This window comes from Oncorhynchus clarkii, chromosome 2, assembly GCF_045791955.1.
Source record: "Oncorhynchus clarkii lewisi isolate Uvic-CL-2024 chromosome 2, UVic_Ocla_1.0, whole genome shotgun sequence".
NCBI lineage: Eukaryota > Metazoa > Chordata > Actinopteri > Salmoniformes > Salmonidae > Oncorhynchus > Oncorhynchus clarkii.
Window position 1 is genome coordinate 32401911 of NC_092148.1, and position 18158 is coordinate 32420068.

Consider the following 18158-nt stretch of genomic DNA (forward strand, 5'->3'; position numbering starts at 1 on the left):
GGGTGATAAACAGAATAACTAGTGTTCATAATAAATGAGGTGCCACCACAGGGATACACAATATGAAGGAGAAATATTTGGAGGCAGGAAGGTCACAGTATGACAGCTTTATTGCATACATGAAACGACAACATTTACATAGAAAATGATCTGTCTCTCGCTCGCACTAACTCCCTCTCCGTATGCTCTCTTTCCACCTCCGCCACTCTCTCAATCTGTCACACACCCCCCCACCCCCCATCGTTCTCCTCTGTCCCCCTCACTCCCTTCCTCTAGCCTTCGTTACTTCACTGCGAGGAGCAGCGTCTTGGGCATGGTGGCGGCGAGAAACTTGCTCTCACTGGAGAACACAGCGAAGCCACGACGTTGAGCCCGACTCTGGTGCATCTTGGGATGTGTAGTCCTCTTCTTTGTCATCATCGTAATCTACAGTAATGTGGGGAGTCATAGTTAAACGCGTTACATCCTTTTCCAGTTCATGCTCTTTTAAAAAGTTGACATGTTCAATCTTCAGGGCTCGATTCAATCTGTAGCGCTGAAGATCTTCGCTGTAGGTCATTTCCGATTGAGCCCGACATATGCAGCGTTTGCCGTGAATGCATCGCTTTTACATTTCTACCCCTCTGTAGAGCAGGTCTTCAGCGCTACAGATTGAATCGAGCCCATATCTTTATCAAAGCGATCAGTCTTGAAGTTACTTAGCTATAATCTTACAGCTACGTTTTGGGGTGTGATTTATATAGATTTGTCTACAGCTGAAGCTAAAGGAGACACTTTGAACCAATGGCTTCTTGCAGTAGAAACCCTTTGAGACGTGTTGCTTTGAGTTTTTCCTGATCTATGTATATTACTTGTGTGTGTGTGCGTGTTTCAGCCCGCTGTCACCCCCCTCCTCACCATCACTGTCCTCCTCGTCCTCGGAATCTCCCTCTGATTCTATCAGGGAGGCGTCCAATCGGTTGTCTCGCTTCGTTGTGACATCACCCCTGTGACAACATCACCATTAGAAACTGGGTGGTTCGAGCCCTGAATGCTGATTGGCTGACAGCCGTGGTATATCAGTGTACCACAGGTATTAAAAAACATTTATTTTTACTGTTCTAATTATGTTGGTAACCAGTTTATAATAGCAATAAGGCACTTCTGGGGTTTGTGGTACAGTGGGGCAAAAAAGTATTTAGTCAGCCACCAATTGTGCAGGTTCTCCCACTTAAACATATGAGAGAGGCCTGTAATTTTCATCATAGGTACACTTCAACTATGACAGAAAAAATGAGAAAAGAAATCCAGAAAATCACATTGTAGGATTTTTAATGAATTTATTTGCAAATTATGGTGGAAAATAAGTATTTGGTCAATAACAAAAGTTTCTCAATACTTTGTTATATACCCTTTGTTGGCAACGACAGAGGTCAAATGTTTTCACACACTGTTGCTGGTATTTTGGCCCATTCCTCCATGCAGATCTCCTCTAGAGCAGTGATGTTTTGGGGCTGTTGCTGGGCAACACAGACTTTCAACTCCCTCCAAAGATTTTCTATGGGGTTGAGATCTGGAGACTGGCTAGGCCACTCCAGGACCTTGAAATGCTTCTTACGAAGCCACTCCTTCGTTGTCCGGGCGGTGTGTTTGGGATCATTGTCATGCTGAAAGACCCAGCCACGTTTCATCTTCAATGCCCTTGCTGATGGAAGGAGGTTTTCACTCAAAATCTCATGATACATGGCCCCATTCATTCTTTCCTTTACACGGATCAGTTGTCCTGGTCCCTTTGCAGAAAAACAGCCCCAAAGCATGATGTTTCCACCCCCATGCTTCACAGTAGGTATGGTGTTCTTTGGATGCAACTCAGCATTCTTTGTCCTCCAAACACGACGAATTGAGTTTTTACCAAAAAGTTATATTTTGGTTTCATCTGACCATATGACATTCTCCCAATCATCTTCTGGATCATCCAAATGCTCTCTAGCAAACGTCAGACGGGCTTGGACATGTACTGGCTTAAGCAGGGGGACACGTCTGGCACTGCTGGATTTGAGTCCCTGGTGGCGTAGTGTGTTACTGATGGTAGGCTTTGTTACTTTGGTCCCAGCTCTCTGCAGATCATTCACTAGGTCCCCCCGTGTGTTTCTGGGATTTTTGCTCACCGTTCTTGTGATCATTTTGACCCCACGGGGTGAAATCTTGCGTGGAGGCCCAGATCGAGGGAGATTATCAGTGGTCTTGTATGTCTTCCATTTCCTAATAATTGCTCCCACAGTTGATTTCTTCAAACCAAGCTGCTTACATATTCAGTCTTCCCAGCCTGGTGCAGGTCTACAATTTTGTTTCTGGTATCTTGGCCATAGTGGAGTTTGGAGTGTGACTGTTTGAGGTTGTGGACAGGTGTCTTTTATACTGATAACAAGTTCAAACAGGTGCCATTAATACAGGTAACGAGTGGAGGACAGAGGAGCCTCTTAAAGAAGAAGTTACAGGTCTGTGAGAGCTAGAAATCTTGCTTGTTTGTAGGTGACCAAATACTTATTTTCCACCATAATTTGCAAATAAATTTGCAAATAATAAAAAAAATGTTTTTCTCATTTTGTCTGTCATTGTTGAAGTGTACCTATGATGAAAATTACAGGCCTCTCTCATCTTTTTAAGTGGGAGAACTTGCACAATTGGTGGCTGACTAAATACTTTTTTGCCCCACTGTATATGGCCAATATACCACAACTAAGGGATGTATCCAGGCACTTTGCGTTGTGTCGTGCATAAGAACAGCCCTTAGCCGTGGTATATTGGCCATATACCACATCCCCTCGTGCCTTATTGCTCAATTAGAAACCGACAGCCCATTATTCTTGTTATACTGTGGCCTGGGGTTATCTAGTGATTAGCATCACCCCCTCAGCACAAATATGAAATGTAGTTTATTTGATAATTAAAAGGTGTCAGGCTGTTCTAGCCAGAAGGTTATTTCCACTGTGGTACTCATATGTCAGTAGCCTACAAGCACGGGATCAAATCCCAGTTCCATCGCTACTTCGGAAGAAACTCTCTTCTCTCTTCCCTGTTATTCTACACTGTCCTATATGTTAAACAAACAAAAAAACACACAAAAAAGAAGGGAGTCTCCTCTCTTTTACAAAAACGACAAATAAATATTATTCAACTGACATTGGTTTGGTGTAAAGTACATAAAGAAGTGAGGTGAGGGTCACATGAGTAATAGTGAACTTTTTGTCAGGTGCACCCATAAAGAACTTCAGAGTTCTAATAAACTGCAAATCATTAAAACATCAGATCAGTATTCATTGACCTAGAGGAGTACTGACAGAAAGGTGTTGAGCCCACCTCTGCTTCCCGGAGCTGGGGAGCTGCTCCCACACCGTAAGGGCGCGACCTCCGGTGACCCAGCGGTGACCCCCACTGCCCGTGAGCCATGCCGCAAAGCAAAGGATTCTCGGAGCATCCGCCCAGGTCAGCGAGGCCAGGTACCTGCACTGAGGTAGAGAGAACACTGGGAGAGATGGAAGGAGAAAAGGGGAGAGAGAGAAAGAGAGAGAGAGAGAAGGAAAGAAGGAGAAAAGTAGATAGAAAAAGTTGATGAAAACCAAAATAGATTTAGGGAACAATGCATTCTATGAACAGCGTGGCTCTATAGGTTGGCAATTGTACCATAATATTCAGGGAAGAACCAGTTGTGTTAGCTTTACTCACAGTTCAAGGTGCTTTCCCCATTCGTCAAATCATAGCATGAGCCAATGAGGAGTCCCCCCGTCTGATGTACACAATCTGTTACTCCAGCGATGCTGCTGTGATTGGTTAGCCTGGACACGGTGCCTGTGGTGATTGGACAGAGGAACGGTAAACATCAGATAGTACACAGATCTGTAAGGTCTAGCACTGTACCATATTAAGCTGGCTCTTCTATATAGTGTGCTCATGCACACACACGCACACCGCTTCGCACCTGTCCTCCAGTTGAGAATCCTAAGGTTGGCTCTGCCGTAGGCAACGAAGAGCCTATCACCACGGGGACTGAGGGTCAGACGACCTTCCTGACTCCCGCAGCCCGTTACCGTTGCGTCCCAATGATGTAACAGCTGCAGGGGGTCGCGGTTGGTGCAGAGCCCCTCCCACACAGACACCCCACCCTCTGCTGAGCTGCTGAACACCAGGGGACCCTGGGACTGTGGAGGATAGATAGGGGGCAGTTGTCATGGAGACTGAATGCAGTGGCTGAATACAATGCATGGATACGTGTGTGTGTGTATGTGTGTGTGAGTGCATGTGTGTGTCTGTGCGTGCATGCCTGCGTGGTTTCACATGGTTTCGCATAATTTATGAACAAAGGTGGGGATGGTGCTTTCACTGCTTTGGCTTAAATGTGTTGAGCATATAACACTACATAAATGTAAGTCTTAAAGGCCCAGGGCAGTCAAAAACGTGATTTTCTTGTGTTTTATTTATATTTCCACAATATGATGTTGGAACAATACTATGACATTGCCAAAATTATGATAATGCCCTTTTAGTGTAAGAGCTTTTTGAAAAGGCTGCTGAAAATGTCAGCCTGTTTTGGTGGGATAGCGTTTTGGCATGTCTGGTATCAAATGAGTTAATAGACCAATAAGAAAGACAGTTCCATACCTCTCTTCCAATAACAGCTAGTTTTCAGTTTTCCCCTCCCCACTCAGACCACTCCCAGACAGAATTGTCTCTTTGCTAATTGAAAACAATCACAGTAAGGTACTTAATTGTTACCAATAAATGATTTGATATTGAGATAACCCAGCTGCATTGGACATTTAAACTACATTTAAAACAGCCCCCAAGGAACCTGTATACAGTGCCTTGTAAAAGTATTCATACCCCTTGGCGTTTTTCCTATTTTGTTGCGTTACAACCTGTAATTTAAATTGAATTTGGATTTCATGTAATGGACATACACAAAATAGTCCAAAATGGTGAAGTGAAATGAAAAAAAAAAAGCTTGTTTCAAAAAGAAAAAAAAACAAGAAAAGTGGTGCGTGCACATGTATACACCCCCTGTGCTATGAAGCCCCGAAATAAGATCTGGTGCAACCAATTACCTTCAGAAGTCACATAATTAGTTAAATAAAGTCCACCTGTGTGCAATCCAAGTGTCACATGATCTGTCACATGATCTCAGTATATATACACCTGTTCTGAAAGACCCCAGAGTCTGCAACACCACTAAGCAAGTGGCAACACGAAGACCAAGAAGCACCACGAAGACCAAGAAGCACCCACGAAGACCAAGAAGCACCCACGAAGACCAAGAAGCACCCACGAAGACCAAGAAGCACCCACGAAGACCAAGAAGCACCCACGAAGACCAAGAAGCACCCACGAAGACCAAGAAGCACCCACGAAGACCAAGAAGCACCCACGAAGACCAAGAAGCACCCACGAAGACCAAGAAGCACCACGAAGACGAGGAAGCACCCACAAAGACCAAGAAGCACCCACAAAGACCAAGAAGCACCCACGAAGACCAAGAAGCACCCACGAAGACCAAGAAGCACCACGAAGACCAAGAAGCACCCACGAAGATGAGGAAGCACCACCACCACCAAACAAGTGCCACCATGAAGACCAAGGAGCTCTCCAAACAGGTCAGGGTAAAGTTGTGGAGAAGTACAGATCAGGGTTGGGTTATAAAAAAATATCAAACTTTCAACATCCCACGGAGCACCATTAAATCCATTATTAAAAAATAATTTGGGAGACTCCCCAAATACATGGAAGAAGGAACCCTGGTCAGATGAGACTAAAATTGAGCTTTTTGGCCATCAAGGAAAACGCCATGTCTGGCGCAAACCCAACACCTCATCAACCCCTGAGAACACCGTTTTTCGTAGGCAGGGACTGAGAAACTGGTCAGAATTGAAGGAATGATGGATGGTGCGGGGAAATTCTTGAGGGAAACCTGTTTAAGTCTTCCAGAGATTTGAGACTCGGACGGAGGTTCACCTTCCAGCAGGACAATGACCCTAAGCATACTGCTAAAGCAACACTCGAGTGGTTTAAGGGGAAACATTTAAATGTCTTGGAACAGCCTAGTCAAAGCCCAGACCTCAATCCAATTGAGAATAGGTGGTATGACTTAAAGACTGCTCTACACCAGCAGAACCCATCCAACTTGAAGGAGCTGGAGCAGTTTTGCATTGAAGAATGGGCAAAAATTCCAGTGGCTAGACGTGCCAAGCTTATAGAGGCATACACCAAGAGACTTGCAGCTGTAGGTGGCTCTACAAAGTAAGGACTTTCGGGAGGTGAATAGTTATGCACACAAGTTTTTTTTGTGTGTGTGTCTTATTTCTTGTTTGTTTCAACAACAAAAAAATATTTTGCATCTTCAAAGTGGTAGGCATGTTGTGTAAATCAAAAAATAAAATATTTATTTTAATTCCAGGTTGTAAAGGCAACAAAATAGGAAAAATGCCAAGGGGGGTGAATACTTTCGCAAGCCACTGTAGTCCATTTCTGATCCTCTATCCTCGCAAATATAATGTATTTATTTTTGAAAGTAACGACGAAAAGAGCACCGAATACTCTTTTGGACTTCTGTGGAATCTATATATCTTAATTTATTTGACATTTATTTCCACACTGCCTACAAGTGTGTAACATATAAGGAGAACAAGATATTTGGTCCGTTGGGCTGCCATTTTTGTTTCTGCCTCAGCTCATTTGTTTGGCGTGACAACAACTAAGTTGGCTAAAGCACACACATCTGTCAACAGTACGGAAATATTTGCTTTAATTTCAACAAGGCCTTGATGAAAACACAAGTTTTTGATCATTTGGGCAGAAAACTAAAATTAGCATTTGTTATTGGACCAGTTTCAGTCCATTTTCTTCCGTTTGAACACAACCATAGTTACAGAAGCACAATAGCTTAAAAGCCTAGAATGTGACACTATTGGCTCTTGATTATGGCAGCCACCTGTAGGGAGGTCACAGCCTCCTCATGGGCGTTGATTGATTGACAGTTGTCCATGGTTTGCCAGCTCCAGGCCTGTACTTTACCCCCATCTGCAGACAGAGAGAGGGAGAGGGTAAAGAGTGAGTGAGGGAGAGGGAGAGAGGTTGATAGAGAGAGGGGGGTGAAGGGAGAGAGAGAGAGAGCGAGATGGAGTGAGAGATGGAGGGAGGGTGAGAGTATGGGAAAAGAGAGAGGGGAGGGATGGTAAAAGAGCAAGAGAGAGAGAGAGAGAGACAGGGAGAGAAAGAGAGGTTAAGTAGGCCTGACAGTTGCTGGCAGACATTACTGATGTCTTGCATAAATACCTGTGAGCTTGAGTCTCCTCACTTGTCTGCCTCTGTCAGTCTGACGACACTTACTGTCAACTGCAGGGTTAGGCAACCCTGGTCCTGGAGTGCTGCAGGCACTTCATGTTTTTTATTTAACCGACATGGAAGACCAGGTGTGTTGAATTTAGGCAATCACTGAACTGATCAATTAGGCTAGTTGGAACAAAATCCTTCAGTACCTGCGGCATCCCAGGAACAGGGTTGCCTACCCCTGATCCACTGAGTCTGTCATAGACAGTCACAGACACACAAACATATACGTACACCCCCCCCCTCACACACAGAAACTGCATCCACTCAAACCTGATCCTGTGATGATGTAGCCATCGCCTTCAGGCACAAAGCAGAGAGCAGTCACCGCGTTAAAGGTGTAGATGGACTTTACACACTGGCCTGGATGGAGAGGGGAACACTGATTTCATTGTCCACAACACGCACAGGGAATTACGTAGGCACACACACACACACACAGACGCACACACACACAGACGCACACAGGGCACTCACCCAGACAAAGCTGTAGGGCTCAGACTGTGTATGTACGAAGTGAACTAACCAGTGCTTAAAGCCCAGATCCTCACACAACAGTCCGCTGAACCACTCAGGATGAACCTCTCCTTGTCTCCCAGAGACAGTTCCCAGGCTAGAGAGAGAGAGAGAGAGAGAGAGATTGACAGTAGGGAGGAGAGGGGGGGGGGGAAAGACAAGGGGGTGTTGAAATGAAGAAGAATATATGGGGGAGGGAATTGTAATAATTTTATTTGTTGTCATTGTACAGTTCATAGTCAGTATGCATATAATTATCGTCCATGTTGTTATTGATTTAATATGATGTGTTCCCGAGTTCTCGTCTTGGTAATGTAAGCCTGACTTATGCCAAAGTAGCTCATGGAATCAGAGAAAAAACCTGGAGAGCGTGAGATAGAGATACGGAGAGGGAGAGCGTGAGATAGAGATACGGAGAGGGAGAGCGTGAGATAGAGATACGGAGAGGGAGAGCGTGAGATAGAGATACGGAGAGGGGGAGCGTGAGATAGAGATACGGAGAGGGAGAGCGTGAGATAGAGATACGGAGAGGGAGAGCGTGAGATAGAGATACGGAGAGGGAGAGCGTGAGATAGAGATACGAAGAGGGAGAGCGTGAGATAGAGATACGGAGAGGGGGAGCGTGAGATAGAGATACGGAGAGGGGGAGCGTGAGATAGAGATACGGAGAGGGAGAGCGTGAGATAGAGATACGGAGAGGGAGAGCGTGAGATAGAGATACGGAGAGGGAGAGCGTGAGATAGAGATACGGAGAGGGAGAGCGTGAGATAGAGATACGGAGAGGGAGAGTGTGAGATAGAGATACGGAGAGGGAGAGCGTGAAATAGAGATACGGAGAGGGGGAGCGTGAGATAGAGATACGGAGAGGGAGAGCGTGAGATAGAGATACGGAGAGGGAGAGCGTGAGATAGAGATACGGAGAGGGAGAGCGTGAGATAGAGATACGGAGAGGGAGAGCGTGAGATAGAGATATGGAGAGGGGGAGCGTGGGTGGAGAGACAGAAAGGGCAGAGAAGTTCAAGTAGTGGCACGATCCCTCTTTCAGTCAGAATGAGAGTAACCCAGAGTGTCTACTGCTGCTAGTTCTCTCTGTGGATTTGACCTGATGAACTAAAACTATAATTACACTGCCTGAAATATAAGGGTGTGTGTGTGTGTGTGTGTGTGTGTGTGTGTGTGTGTGTGTGTGTACATGTTTTACTATATTTGTGAGTACCAGCAGTCCTCACACGAATAGTAAACCGGTCCTCACTTGTATACAGGCTATTTTAGGCTTAGGGGTTAGGGTTAGAGGTAGTGGTTAAATTTAGGGTTGGAATTAGGGGTAAGGTTTAGGGTTAGGAGTTAGGAGTTAGGGTTAGGAGTTAGGGTTAGTATAGTAAGACATACTGTAGGTGTGTGTGTGTCCGTCCATTCCCTACCGAGTCTCCTACAGTATTCAGGCGGAGGGGCAGATAGACAGGTGACTCCACCAGTGTGACCTCCCAGATTCCGCTGCTCGGTTGCCGTAGGAACGTGCCACACCTTTACTGTTGTGTCTCGACTGAGAGAGAGAAATAGAGAGAGAGATGGAGAGAACAACAGAGTGAGATGAAATGACTGTGAGAGACAGAGAGAGACAACGAGAGACAGAGAGTGAGAGCAGACAAGCTTGAAGTAGATCAATAACACTGTTCAGGCGAGAATGGCTCTCAGTGTAGGAGGAGAAAGTTAGCATATTAAGAGTTACAGAGAGAGGAGGGAGAAAGAAAGAAAGAAATTAATTGAATTATTCACAGTTATGCGATCTATTATTAAATCGGAGAATGACTCACTTACCTGCCGGAGATCACCAGGTTGTCAACAGCAACCACACAGGTGACGATGTCACTGTGACCCTCCAGCGACCTCAAGCGAAACTTGGCTTTCTCCCATGATGCTTTGAGAGATGTAAACTCGGCATCTGAAAAAAAGGGACCCATCATAATCACCATGAACCCAGAACCCAAGTCTTGCGTGAACTTCTTTACAAAGGGACAGATTCAGACTTGTACGCCTTTCTTATGCACTTCTCAGTAGTTGGTATTCAGATGTGTGTGCGTAACGGGCTTTGCGCAGGTGCGTAACGGGCTTTGCGCAGGTGCGTAACGGGCTTTGCGCAGGTGCGTAACGGGCTTTGCGCAGGTGCGTAACGGGCTTTGTGCAGGTGCGTAACGGGCTTTGTACAGGTGCGTAACGGGCTTTGTACAGGTGCGTAACGGGCTTTGTACAGGTGCGTAACGGGCTTTGTACAGGTGCGTAACGGGCTTTGTACAGGTGCGTAACGGGCTTTGTACAGGTGCGTAACGGGCTTTGTACAGGTGCGTAACGGGCTTTGTACAGGTGCGTAACGGGCTTTGTACAGGTGCGTAACAGGCTTTATACAGGTGCGTAACAGGCTTTGTACAGGTGCGTAACAGGCTTTGTACAGGTGCGTAACAGGCTTTATACAGGTGCGTAACAGGCTTTATACAGGTGCGTAACAGGCTTTATACAGGTGCGTAACAGGCTTTATACAGGTGCGTAACAGGCTTTGTACAGGTGCGTAACGGGCTTTGTACAGGTGCGTAACAGGCTTTGTACAGGTGCGTAACAGGCTTTATACAGGTGCGTAACAGGCTTTGTACAGGTGCGTAACAGGCTTTGTACAGGTGCGTAACAGGCTTTGTACAGGTGCGTAACTGGCTTTATACAGTTGCGTAACAGGCTTTATACAGGTGCGTAACAGGCTTTGTACAGGTGCGTAACTGGCTTTATACAGTTGCGTAACAGGCTTTATACAGGTGCGTAACAGGCTTTATACAGGTGCGTAACAGGCTTTATACAGGTGCGTAACGGGCTTTGTACAGGTGCGTAACGGGCTTTGTACAGGTGCGTAACGGGCTTTGTACAGGTGCGTAACGGGCTTTGTACAGGTGCGTAACGGGCTTTGTACAGGTGCGTAACGGGCTTTGTACAGGTGCGTAACGGGCTTTGTACAGGTGCGTAACGGGCTTTGTACAGGTGCGTAACGGGCTTTGTACAGGTGCGTAACGGGCTTTATACAGGTGCGTAACAGGCTTTGTACAGGTGCGTAACAGGCTTTGTACAGGTGCGTAACGGGCTTTGTACAGGTGCGTAACAGGCTTTGTACAGGTGCGTAACAGGCTTTATACAGGTGCGTAACAGGCTTTGTACAGGTGCGTAACAGGCTTTGTACAGGTGCGTAACAGGCTTTGTACAGGTGCGTAACAGGCTTTATACAGGTGCGTAACGGGCTTTATACAGTTGCGTAACAGGCTTTATACAGGTGCGTAACATGCTTTGTACAGGTGCGTAACAGGCTTTGTACAGGTGCGTAACGGGCTTTGTACAGGTGCGTAACAGGCTTTGTACAGGTGCGTAACAGGCTTTATACAGGTGCGTAACAGGCTTTGTACAGGTGCGTAACAGGCTTTGTACAGGTGCGTAACAGGCTTTGTACAGGTGCGTAACTGGCTTTATACAGGTGCGTAACGGGCTTTATACAGTTGCGTAACAGGCTTTATACAGGTGCGTAACAGGCTTTGTACAGGTGCGTAACGGGCTTTGTACAGGTGCGTAACAGGCTTTATACAGGTGCGTAACAGGCTTTGTACAGGTGCGTAACAGGCTTTGTACAGGTGCGTAACGGGCTTTGTACAGGTGCGTAACAGGCTTTGTACAGGTGCGTAACAGGCTTTATACAGGTGCGTAACAGGCTTTATACAGGTGCGTAACAGGCTTTGTACAGGTGCGTAACAGGCTTTGTACAGGTGCGTAACTGGCTTTATACAGGTGCGTAACGGGCTTTATACAGTTGCGTAACAGGCTTTATACAGGTGCGTAACAGGCTTTGTACAGGTGCGTAACTGGCTTTATACAGTTGCATAACAGGCTTTATACAGGTGCGTAACAGGCTTTATACAGGTGCGTAACAGGCTTTGTACAGGTGCGTAACAGGCTTTGCAGGCATGGTTCCATTGCATGCGCTGAATACATTTAAATCAACCGCTGAAAACCCTTCCACTTGATGGCCGACAGACTTCCCCTGGAGTTTTCATTCAATATGGTTTTCAGTACAGTTATATACAGCCATCCCTTTAAATTTGATGTACCTTTAATTAGAATTTAGTCGACAGACTCACTAGAATATATTGAGAGAACTGTTCCCGAAAATTAGGGATCAATGAAAGAAAGCCATGTAAGTACACAAATATTTGTCTCCTTCTCAGCACCAATTGGTCGATTTAAAAATACTCTTGATCTTTTTAGGGTTCGGAAAGCATTTATGAATAATAAAAAAAAACAGGTTTGGAGAGCCTTTACGCAAGAAAATATATTGGTGAATCAAAAATACAGTGGTTTGATTCCTCCTGAAAGTTGCCATATTCAATTAATCAATCCATGAAATATTGAAAGGTGAGAAAAGTGTACAATTAGGGTTGAAAAGTGGTCCTATAAATCAATACTTTTAAAAATGTTTTCTGTTATTTTACCAGGTAAGTTGACTGAGAACATGTTCTCATTTATAGCAACGACCTGGGGAATAGTTACAGGGGAGAGGAGGGGTATGAAAGAGCCAATTGTAAACTGGGGAGGATTAGGTGACCGTGATGGTTTGAGGGACAGATTGGGAATTTATCCAGGACACTCTTACATACTCTTACGATAAGTGCCTTGGGATCTTTAATGACCTCAGAGAGTCAGGACACCCGTTTAACGTCCCATCCGAAAGACGGTCCCCAACCACTGCCTTGTGGCATTGGGATATTTTTTACACCAGAGGAAAGAGTGCCTCCTATTGGCCCTCCAACACAATTTCCAGCAGCATCTGGTCTCCCATCCAGGGACTGACCAGGACCAACCCTGCTCAGCTTCAGAAGCAAGCCAGCAGTGGTATGCAGGGTGGTATGCTGCTGGCACTGTGATGAGAACAGTCCAGTCGTTGTGAACCGTGCCAGTCTCCAAGTTTAAACTGCTGCATGTACTGTATGTATGGCCTGCAATCCATAATGTTTCCAATAGGATACATGTCGCAAATGACTGCACAACTTGTAATACGTTAGCCCAATATGATCCACAATTACTAGCGATCCTCAGGAACGTGACAGAGGAAAGAAAGGTAAACTAACTGTGTAATGGAATGATGCAAAATGTAAGGAAACAAACACTAAAGTGACCGTAAAAAATATGTGTGGGTATAACTGACAGTGGCTACCGATAGTGGCTAATATTTAACATGATACAAATTGTAAAACACAGAGGAAAAAAAGTAGACATAATTCAAACACTCTAGAAAACCAGAAATCAACTCTAGGTTTGGTGCTATACTCTCATTTGCGGATGGCTACAGAAGCCTATAGTTTAGGTCTCCCAACGTTATTCTAGCAAGTTATAAGGCCTTCATTTTATAAACGTCACTGTGGGAAAGTTGATATGTGGATATGCTTTAGTTTGCTGCCATATGACTGGTTTCACATTTGTCTCCAGCGATCATCAGTTCAAATAGATCTGAAACCATTGTCATTAATATTTACAACCCCCTTATCTAAGCGGCTTACTTTACCTGGATCTTACCAACAGCTCTTATCAATTTGTAAATTACAGTGCACGGAGAACGCTGACATTTCAAACGGAAAAAATAACAAAGATGTTATTCCACTTGGAACCGACAGGTTGCTCGACCTTATTCATCGTTACATCGCGCATAAAGGGGATGGCATTATGAGGGAATGAAGTCAAAACTGATCTAGGATCTGTTTTGCCTTTGAGATCATAAAGAATAAGACAGGGAGGGACCAGGGCAAGTATCCACAAAGCGTCTCAGAGTAGGTGCAGACCTAGAATCTGTCTATACAATCTTATTCAGTATGACCTAAAAGGCTAAACTAATAGTAGATCAGCGCCCCTATTCTGAGACACTTGGTGAATACAGGCCCTGGCCTCCGGCCTGATCAGGGACATTGGGAGAGACTATAATAGCCATGGTTGACTCAACACTTCTCTAACCTTAGTTGATCAATAACTACTGTACACGTATTTGTCAGCTCTAGAGCATGAAACTAATTATGTTTCTAGGAAACAAACAGTACAAACAGATCAGGCTTGTGTTCAGTAGGCACGAAGCTGAAGAAAACCGTCTGAAACAGGTAGGTACGATCTGAACTCATGAAATGGTAGTTTTGGTTTGTCGTTCTGAAGCGTTTTGCTACAGTGTGCCAACAGTGGACCCTAATGAACACAACCCAGGTGGGAAAGACAGATCAATATTATTCTCTTTCCTTCAATCACAGTACATTTGTGAGATACCAATGAGTATGAGAATGTGTCTACATAATCTAACAAACCCTAGTTTAAAGATAACCCCACCTTCCTGGTTTTCCTTGGGGCTTGTGTCGGTCACAGCTAGACAGGGCTCTGACTGCTCTTCCCCTGCTCCTGTCTCTCTCCGTCCTCCTGTCTCCTCCTTTCTTCCTGTCTCTCCCCTTGTTACCGTCTCCTTCTGACTGCCTGTCTTCTTCTGTCGGCCTGTCGGCTCTGCTTCTCCCTTGGGGATCTTGGTAGCAGAGGGGCTGTGTGATGGAAGAGCCTCAGAGGTGGCTTCACTGTGCCCGAGCAACAACAAAAAAACACACCAAACACCAAGAGTGAATTGACAGTGCAGTCACATTCAGGAAAATGTTATGTGCACAGACATACAGAACAGTGCATAGGCTAAGCCATAGACACACAAGCAAGCTTACAAATAAGGATAATCCTTTATTACATTTCTATAGCACTTCAGTACAAGTATAATCTCAAAGTGCATAAATATACAGTTGTCACCATGGCGTGGAAAAACAGATTGATGTTGTCGTTGTGTCTTTGATTAACAGATTATCACTATCATTTTCATTATCGTTTATACTACTTTGTGATAATGACATTTACCCTGGTATTCCCTTGATATTTCAAAGCCCTGGGAGAGTGTGCCCAGTCGTAACTCTGTGGAAGGAATCCCTAAGTGATGGCTACACGACGTTCTATCCCCTCTACTACTCCAATACATTAGGATGCCTTGAAAGAATGACTGACTGACTTTGACCTATGTCGGCTAGACTCAAGCCAGATCAAAGCATCAAAGTGAATGTTACAGCTTGTGAACAGGGAAGTTAATCTCCCCTATCTCCCTCTAGCTCTCCCTCCCTCTCTCTCTCTCTCTTTCCTTACACTTGTCTTTTCATCTTCTCATGTTTTCCTCCTCCCACAATCCCCGGAGTTTGCTGGGGGCCAGAAAGCTGCAGCAGAAGTTCAGCCAATCTGGTGCGGAGCTCCGCCTTCCTGGAGATCTGAAGATGGAGGGGGGGGGGGGGGGGCTTAGATTTGTTTGAGCCCATAATTTAGGTTAATAATAACATGCATGACCGTAGAATTCTCCCTGGGTACGTCTCAATAGTCCAATGTCGCTCCTCCTTCATCTGTACTGATCTGAGAAGAGATGGACTGATAAAAGACAGTGAGTAGACATCCGTCCATTATAGTACTGTCACCGATCCTATGTTTCCAGATCAGAGCAGATGAAGGAAAGGAGACAAAACGACCACTGTAGACTATTGATATGTGTCCCCCAATGATTTGTATAAACCCTGAATGACTGACAGGGGGCACTGTATTGAAGCCACCGCGCAGCAATCTTGGCACTCCTCCTCAATTGTAAAATAATATTTCGGAAGCTACTGAAATGCATTTATTAATGTTCATTTTTGACACAATTATTATATTACAGGCACCTTAATGTATACTTTCAAATTATATTATGTGAGGTAAACATAATTTAAAAAAAATAAAGATCTACAAAGTATTTATTTTTTTGCGAGCAGTAATGTTACTGTCCCCACTACAATATATATTTTTTTAAATACATGTAATTTTGTCCTAGAAACAATTAATTGAAATACTGCAGAATTCCATTCATTCCTATGGAGGTCTCCTGCTAGGGAGTGCCAATATGGCCGACCGGTGGGTTCAAATCCTCTCACAGCATCAGCAATCCAAGGTTTATAAACGCAACCCCCTCCCTACAGTTTACAAGGTGATTCAGATTGCCAAAACCCCAATGACACCAAATCAAGATTAGAAAGGAATGATACATCTCGACACAAGAGAAGGGTATCATTGTTATGCTTACATTTGATATATTCAATTAGTGGCAGTGTAGATGAGGTTGATCTAAAACTCGGCCAAAACCCAATGAGAACGCTAGATTTCCGAAGATTGTGATCTAGCGAGCCTATGCTCTATCTCACATGGGTGAAATGATTTAATGATCAGCTGTTCAGTCTTGGTGTGCTCCAGCTAGGTTGGCCTCAATTGAACTCACTCACGACCGAGACTGTAATAATATCAAATGTAACCTGCAAGATTGTATTGGAGGATTAAGGTGCTACATCAAGATCTCTCTTGGGAGCGAGTACAGTCATATCCGGGAGTATTAGTACCATGGGAAATCTATTCAGGATTGTGGAATAAGCACCGGTGCGCTCATGACACGACTGATATTAAAACTATGGCTGAAGATGAGAAGTGAAAGTCGTGTTCTGTACCTTAACTCTTTCTTCTGGAGTGAGAGATTGAGAAATGTTGATCTCCAGATTCTCAATCTGTCTCAGTTTCTTCTGGAGCTTTCTCACCTCCCCCATCTGAAACCCTTATTCTACAAGCACCAACAACTGTTCCAGATTAGTATGTCTACAATGTTTCACTAGGCTTGTGGGTCATGCAACATTCATGTTTAAGTGTTTCTACCGTGTTTCACTAGTTTGTTGTCCTTTCTCTGCCCAGTCAATCGTTTCCATAGACGTGTCTCATCGCTGATGACAACAATGGTGGATAGCCTGTGTGAGCGTGTTTGAGGGGATACATTTGAGCAAGGATCTGCGCAAATTCGCTAATCTTCACCACATAATGAGCAGTAGTTTTTCCCGGGAGATGATCTATGTAGATCAGTGATCCTGCGCAGTCTGACTGCAATGTAGTAGATCTCAAACAAGCACGGGCGCTTTATTAACTTCTTCTCTGGTCTCCCGGACAGTTACCGATATTGCTCTGGTTTACAGTGACACTAGGTGGAATGGAGAGGAACTTAATTTACAAAAATCCAAATACCAAGGCAGCGTTTAATTTTTATTACATGTGCTCCCTCATTTCGACCATCGTTCACTTTTCCCCTATAGTGACTGATTTGATAAGATTTAATTTGGTGTTATAACTGAATAATTATTTATATTCAGTGTATGAGAATAGGACTTGGTCTTCAATAATTCCGTTTGTGAGATAAAACATTTAAATAGCAATTTAATTCAATAACAAATAAGTGCTCAACCATTACGCCAATATGCACCATTTGTTATAATTAGTTGTAATAACATCCATAGTAAACATTATGTATATGTCTAGTCTGTGTATAGTGCCTAGAAAAGTCTGGATTTCTTCACATTTTATTGTGTTACAAAGTAGGATTCAAATAGATTTAGACTAATTTTCCTATTTGGCAACTATCTACATGAAATACTTTATAATGTCAAAGTGGAAGAAAAATAAAACACTACTATACCTTGATTAGATAAGTATATACCCCCTCAGTCAATACATTTTAGAAACACCTTTGGCAGTGATTACAGCTGTGAGTCTTCCTGGGTAAGTCTCATAAGAGCTTTGTATACCTGTATTGTGCCACATTTGCCCATTATTCTTTTCAAAATTCTTCAAGCTTTGTCAAGGTGTCAGGGATTATAGCTAGACAGCCATTTTCAAGTCTTGCCAAGCAGATTTAAGTCAAAACTGTAACTTGGCCACTCAGGAACATTCACGGTCTTCTTGGTAAGCAACTCCAGTGTAGATTTGGCTTTGTGTAGTAGGTTATTGTCCTGTTGAAAGGTGAATTCCTTTCCCAGTCTGGTGTAAAGCAGACTGAAGCAGGTTTTTCTCTAGGAGATTGCCTGTGTTTAGCTCCATCACATTTATTTTCATCCTGAAAAACTCTGCAGTCTTTGTCGATGTCAAGCGTACACATACCATGATGCAGCCACCACCATGCTTGAAAATAAGGAGGGAGTTACTGAGTGATGTGTTGTGTTGGATTTGCCTCAATCATAAGGCTTTGCATTTAGGCCAAAATGTTTATTCCTTTGCAGTGTATTTTTCCCCCAGTATTACTTAGTGCCCTGCTGCGTACATATGCATGTTTTGGAATATTTTTTCTGTATATTTGTATTATTCTTTTCACT

General features: G+C 44.2%; 1 protein-coding gene across 1 annotated transcript; it reads right to left on the minus strand.

Moving 5' to 3' along the window:
* Nucleotides 1–76: 76 nt before the first annotated feature.
* Nucleotides 77–16880, minus strand: LOC139366873 (uncharacterized). Its single transcript, XM_071104577.1, has 14 exons — nt 16678–16880; nt 16476–16585; nt 15103–15221; nt 14263–14498; nt 9694–9817; nt 9297–9418; nt 7886–7972; nt 7633–7722; nt 6962–7050; nt 3959–4178; nt 3706–3828; nt 3340–3505; nt 898–986; nt 77–426 (listed from the first exon to the last, which is right to left on the minus strand). The coding sequence occupies exons 2-14, from the start codon at nt 16569–16571 to the stop codon at nt 338–340; spliced, it is 1650 nt and encodes a 549-aa protein (XP_070960678.1). The 5' UTR covers nt 16572–16585; nt 16678–16880; the 3' UTR covers nt 77–337.
* Nucleotides 16881–18158: the final 1278 nt, after the last annotated feature.